A 6,560-nucleotide genomic window follows, 5' to 3' on the forward strand; every position below is an offset into this window, starting at 1 on the left:
TGATGAGGCAAAAACTACTGGGATTAGTTGCTAATCATTGAAATTTGAAATTTTCCGTTTATTTGTTTAGATATATATTACTGTTTCTGATACTTAGAAACTCAATAAACAAGAAAATCCGCTCAAATAAGCTGGATTTTCATATTTCCAAACCACAAAGCAGGAATTATAAGATGATTTGAGGAATAAAAACTTGTATCAGATGTTTGTTTTATTTGTTAAATGCTTTTTGCATCCTTAAACTTTATTCTTATGACAAACTTCTGAATCCACAGATTGTCTATCTTTGCGTTCTCGGTGGGGGACAAGACAATCGAGCTGCGATGGATGCCCTTGAGACTATTTTGAAGGAAGCTGTTGATATGGTACACGTTCTTGATCTATTTACATTTTGGTGTTAAACTAGGCAAACCTAAAATCTTATGCTAATTATTGAGTTGATATAAAACTTGTCTGCAAGAGGATTTTACCTGTTATATTAGAGGGTTTTGAGTATTTTGGCAGTTTTATAAATCTTTAATATTCTGGCAGGAGAACATACCCGTTGAGGAAGTCTTCGAAAATTTGAAATGTACAGCTGAGGGTCTCAGTACTGACGAGGTACAAAAGCGGTTGGAGATGTTTGGCTACAACAAACTTGAAGAGAAAAAGGTTTCAAATAATTTGTTTAGGCTTGTGCTTTTTCTTGTATTGTAATTAATTTTCTATAGATAGTTTCTTAAGAAGAATTTATTTTAGTAAGCTTTCACCTTCTTGCATTGTAACTCTGTCTTTCAAATTGCAGGAGAGCAAACTACTCAAATTTCTGGGATTTATGTGGAACCCTTTGTCTTGGGTTATGGAAGCAGCTGCGTTAATGTCCATATGTCTTGCGCACGGAGGCGTAAGTTCCTAGTAGTTCATTTTACCATTGAGACTGGAGACTAGATTTCTGAACTGATTTTTGTAAACTTTATTCTTTCAGGGACTGGGTATGGATTATCACGATTTCGTGGGTATCATTATATTACTCATAGTTAATTCAACTATAAGTTTTATAGAGGAAAACAATGCTGGTAATGCAGCTCAAGCCCTTATGGCAAGACTGGCTCCAAAGGCGAAGGTTACCCTCATTTTTATATACCAGTTACTTTTTCTTTCTGCGCTGAACGTTTCATTTGTTATGTTGCTTTCTATCATGTTGGTAGTTAACAAAATCTGAACAGGTTTTACGAGATGGAAAATGGAGTGAGGAAGATGCTTCTGTGCTGGTTCCTGGAGACATTATCAGTATCAAATTGGGTGATATTATTCCTGCTGATGCTCGTTTGCTCGAAGGAGATGCTTTAAAAATTGATCAGGTAGCTAAGTCATATTGCTGTGTAATAAATCATTTCCAGACAATTTCGGACTTTCTGTTAACCGGTTTCCTTGTTTTCAGTCCGCTCTTACAGGAGAGTCACTTCCAGTAACTAAGAATGCCGGTGATGGTGTATACTCTGGTTCAACATGTAAACAAGGTGAACTTGAAGCGGTTGTCATTGCAACTGGAGTACATACCTTCTTCGGAAAAGCTGCCCATCTTGTTGAAAACACAACTCATGTTGGGCACTTTCAGCAGGTAGTATTTTTGGATAGTGCTATGCACACACCAATATTTACGTCCCACACACCTTCGTCAATTTTTCGGTATTGATTTTCAAGTCATTCAATCCGACGGCCGAAAATTGAGAGGGGTGTGTGAGAAGTAAAAATGGGTGTGTGGATAGCACTACCAATATGTTTTACGGCCCTTTTCACGTTAATAGAGTGAGTTCACGTTCATGTTGCTAAAATGTCAAGCCAATAGACATGTTTCGTATGAGATGAGACACTCATGAACATAAAACTGAGCAGCATTAAAACTATGAATTTGTTGCTTGAATGTAAGAGACAGTGAAATCTACCTATGCTAGAGTGTTTTGTCTTGAGCACAAGAACTTTTTACTTGTTGCACATCTCTAAAGTACCATTTGGACTGATTGTTTCAGGTCTTAACATCTATTGGAAACTTTTGCATTTGTTCAATAGCCACTGGACTTGTGATTGAGCTCATTGTCTTCATTTGTCAAAAAAGAGGTTATCGTCCTTCGGTAGACAACCTTCTTGTTCTACTTATCGGTGGCATCCCAATTGCTATGCCAACAGTTCTGTCTGTCACCATGGCCATCGGTTCTCATCGGTTAGCTCAGCAGGTTCAACGAAAACCATGAAATTTTCCGTACTTAATTAGACCATCTATCTCTTCAGTTTGGAAATCAAATTAACTTGTTTGAGTTCATTTCAGGGTGCAATTACCAAGAGAATGACAGCTATTGAAGAAATGGCTGGGATGGATGTGCTCTGCAGTGATAAAACTGGAACTTTAACTCTCAACAAACTAACAGTGGACAAGAATTTGATAGAGGTGATAATCTTGATCCTGTCGTAAGGTTAAAAAGCAACTTCTTGGTTACAGAGAAAATCTGAACCCTAGTACTCGATTATACTGACATTGATTTGATGAGCACCTCCATTTGCAGGTCTTCGCCAAAGGTGTTGAAAAGGACACGGTTGTATTGATGGCTGCAAGGGCTTCAAGATTGGAAAATCAAGATGCTATTGATGCAGCAATTGTTGCCATGCTAGCTGATCCTAAGGAGGTAGTAGACTATATGAGACAAAACATTTATGCAGCTGTTGGGGTCCTAAATTGAAACTTTTCGAGAAAAATAGGACCTGATTAAGCTTTTCAAATTTCAATTTAGTATACCACACAATTCCAATATCAGTGCTAATGTTGTACATAAGAAGTGCATAATTACAGTATCATATTACCCCAGGAAAAGAATGATGTTTCTCTGTAAAAATAGATATAGCACATCGCCTAATTTGGAAAGCTGTTAAATTTGAAATTTTTCGAGAAATTGGACATTTTTGTTCTCTACAGTTTTCAAACATTGCATATGCATTAATTTGTTTTGTTAACTAAAGCTTCCATGAGCTGAGTTTCTCTTTTATCCATTTGTAAGGCTCGAGCGGGGATTACAGAAGTTCACTTCCTTCCATTCAATCCAACTGATAAGAGGACAGCACTTACATACATAGACACAACCGGTAACATGCACAGAGTGAGCAAAGGTGCACCAGAGCAGGTACTTAATCTAACAATTTTAAATCTATGTTTCGTAGTCCTTCACATTTAAAAATGGCCTGAGTTTCAAAAACATTTTTTTTTCTGTGAAATTTGTAGATACTCAATTTGGCAAGCAACAAATCAGAAATTGAAAAAAGGGTACATACAGTAATTGAAAAATTCGCAGAGCGTGGACTTCGATCCCTTGCTGTTGCACGGCAGGTAATTAACGAGATTTTAACAACCACTCCTAGATGTATGCTTTTCTGAAGCATTATGGCTCACAAGAGATATAATTTACAGGAAGTTCCTGCTGGTACGAAAGACAGTCCCGGTGGACCTTGGGAGTTTGTCGGTCTTCTCCCCCTGTTTGATCCACCACGTCATGACAGCGCTGAAACTATTAGAAGAGCTCTAGATTTGGGTGTGAGTGTTAAAATGATCACGGGTGATCAACTGGCAATTGGAAAAGAAACTGGGAGACGACTTGGGATGGGCACAAACATGTATCCATCATCGGCGTTGCTTGGTGAAAATAAGAATAGCATAGATGGAACTCTAGTAATTGATGAACTCATTGAGAATGCTGATGGTTTTGCTGGTGTATTTCCTGGTAATCCTGTTTGTTACAGCTTGCAACTTTTGCTAGTCAATTTTGCACTGCTTCTGTCTGATTTGATTCTTCATTGCAGAACATAAATATGAGATCGTTCAGCGATTACAAGGTAAGAAGCACATAGTCGGAATGACAGGTGATGGAGTCAATGATGCACCAGCATTGAAGAAAGCAGACATAGGAATTGCTGTCGCCGATGCCACAGATGCAGCCCGTGGTGCATCTGATATAGTACTGACAGAACCTGGTTTGAGTGTGATTATCAGTGCTGTTTTGACAAGCCGTGCAATCTTTCAAAGAATGAAGAATTACACAGTAAGGCGATCCTCTCCTCTTAATTCCTTTTGGAACTGAACCTGTAAGTGCGCCTGCTGCTAAATTTTGGGGGTTGTTTTCCGTAACTGTGTTGGTTTTGTTTTCCTTTTTCAGATATACGCAGTATCTATAACAATACGTATTGTGGTAAGTAGCCCTCAATCTCTTTGATAAATAGATTACTTGACATCTAAGGATGCTGTAATGTGAGTTCTCATTTCTTACTGGGTTTGTTTTACAGCTCGGTTTCTTGTTGCTTGCGGTATTCTGGAAATTTGATTTCCCTCCTTTTATGGTCCTAATCATTGCCATTCTTAATGATGGTAAGCATTACTAACCTTTTACGTTCTACCATGTGTTGCGCTAGTCTGTAATATGGTTTCTTGAGTGTGAATTCTCAGTTTCCTACTCATTTTTCATTTATTTTCCTTCTTGTTTCCGAAAATATTTCTGAAATTTGAGCCATTTACCAGGTACTATTATGACGATATCCAAGGACAGGGTTAAGCCATCTCCAGTTCCTGACAGTTGGAAGCTGAGTGAAATCTTTGCAACCGGGATTGTGTTAGGCAGTTATCTTGCCGTTACCACAGTTATATTCTTCTCGATCATTTACGATACTAAATTTTTTCCGGTAATTGTTTCTTATCTTAATTATGTGTTACTTCGTTCTGTTCTTCTTTTGGCATAGATGAAATTGTTCTCACATTTTGTACTCGATTACAATGATCAAGTTTTCACCTTCTCTCGTTCTCTCTCGCAGAAAAAATTCGGTGTAGAAGATATCTTCAATGAGAATCTCTATTATACCAACGGGACCCTCATTCCGGGAATGAATGCCAAGCTATCATCTGCTCTGTACCTTCAAGTTAGCACCATCAGCCAGGCTCTAATTTTTGTCACTCGCTCCCGAGGATGGTCATTCCTGGAAGTACCTGGTCTGCTTCTGCTTAGTGCTTTCGTAATTGCTCAACTGGTAAGTGGTTTCATGCTGTTTCAATCAAATAGCATTCAATTTTGTTTTCATATTCATCAAAATCAGCACATAGGAAGACGTTTATATACATAGTTATGCTCAGAAACTTTAGTCTTTAATTAAACTAACATGTAATTCATATTTGACAATTAAAAATTTTGCATCCTTGCAGATTGCTACATTAATATCTGCTTTAGTAACATGGAAAATTGCTAGAATTCAAGCAATCGGCTGGAAATGGTGTGGTGTCGTATGGATATACAACATTCTAATCTACATGCTACTTGATCCTGTCAAGATTTTCGTTCGATATGCACTCAGCGGGAGGGCTTGGAGTTTGGTATTGAACAAAAGAGTGAGTGAATATGAACCTTCCTTCTCTTAACAATTTTGAACTTCAAAACATTTTTTATTACACATTCTAACAGCATTGCAATGTACATGTGTATAATTTTGTAGACGGCTTTCAACACCCAAAAGGACTTCGGTAAAGAGTTCCGTGAGGCTGCATGGGCGGCAGAACAGCGGACGGTCCATGGCCTCCCATCTATGGAGGCAAAGAACATTCCTGAGAGGCACACATTCAGGGATGTTAGCATCATGGCTGAAGAAGCCAGGAGACGTGCAGAGATTGCAAGGTTGGTTTTCTTTCTTAAGTTGGACATTGATCACAAAGCAATTGTATTCAAGTTTCCGAAGAAAACGATAACATAAGTACTATTCTCTTGCCAGACATATACTTACAGACCGTGATTATGTACAATATATTACTAGCGATCCAGATTCTCAATTTGACAAGATAAGATTGTTTGGCAAGAGAGCATTTCTGAAATAATTCTTTACGATGTGTTTTGGCAGTGTTGTGTGTTGCCTAACTTTAATTTTTGGTGTTTCCTATCGATGCAGACTAAGGGAGCTTCACACTCTGAAGGGGAAGGTCGAGTCCTTTGCAAAGCTAAGGGGTTTAGACATCGAAACGAACCCAAATTACACTATCTAAGTCATTTTCTAGTGTAATTCTGGCTACCCTATTTTCCTTCAAACTGTTACTACCTTGATATTTTGTCCCCTTTTGTTTTGTTTCCTTTCCTGTATTCTTAATTATCTTTTTACTTGTGTTGTATGGATTTGATGGACAGAAAGCTCTTACATGAAAAGAACATACATCAATAAAAGTTTTTAAGTCATGGCTCTTAAATCAGCTCAATTCCATACTCTTGGTTTCCGGAAACACTTGTATGTATGTACTGACTGTATTGTTAACCGCCTCTTTAATATATGTAGTCAGTAAATGTGAAACAAATAGAAAAACTCATAAAATTGATTATAGTGTGCATGAGGGAGTTGAATATGGAAAAATTATTGAGTAAATATATACATATATATATATATATAAATTTAACAAATGACAAACAATTTACATTAATAATTTATGCGGTTTCTCTTCGAAATTCCATACAACAACAACAACAAAGCCTTTTCCCACTAAGTGGGGTCGGCTATATGAATCCTAGAACGCC

The 6,560-nt window shown here is 37.6% G+C and overlaps 1 protein-coding gene across 1 annotated transcript; it reads left to right on the forward strand.

Annotated features, from left to right (window-relative positions):
• The first annotated feature begins 537 nt into the window (after positions 1–537).
• Positions 538–6,238, forward strand: LOC139195135 (ATPase 11, plasma membrane-type-like). Its single transcript, XM_070820323.1, has 19 exons — positions 538–651; positions 785–883; positions 965–1,102; positions 1,206–1,340; positions 1,421–1,600; positions 2,010–2,213; positions 2,306–2,425; positions 2,541–2,660; positions 3,030–3,152; positions 3,251–3,355; positions 3,437–3,746; positions 3,826–4,064; positions 4,179–4,211; positions 4,306–4,387; positions 4,538–4,698; positions 4,828–5,040; positions 5,213–5,395; positions 5,500–5,678; positions 5,947–6,238. Exons 1-19 carry the CDS (start codon positions 619–621, stop codon positions 6,038–6,040), a joined length of 2,751 nt encoding a protein of 916 aa, XP_070676424.1. The 5' UTR covers positions 538–618; the 3' UTR covers positions 6,041–6,238.
• Positions 6,239–6,560: the final 322 nt, after the last annotated feature.

The sequence above is a fragment of the Malus domestica genome, chromosome 04 (assembly GCF_042453785.1).
Source record: "Malus domestica chromosome 04, GDT2T_hap1".
NCBI classification, from domain to species: Eukaryota; Viridiplantae; Streptophyta; class Magnoliopsida; order Rosales; family Rosaceae; genus Malus; species Malus domestica.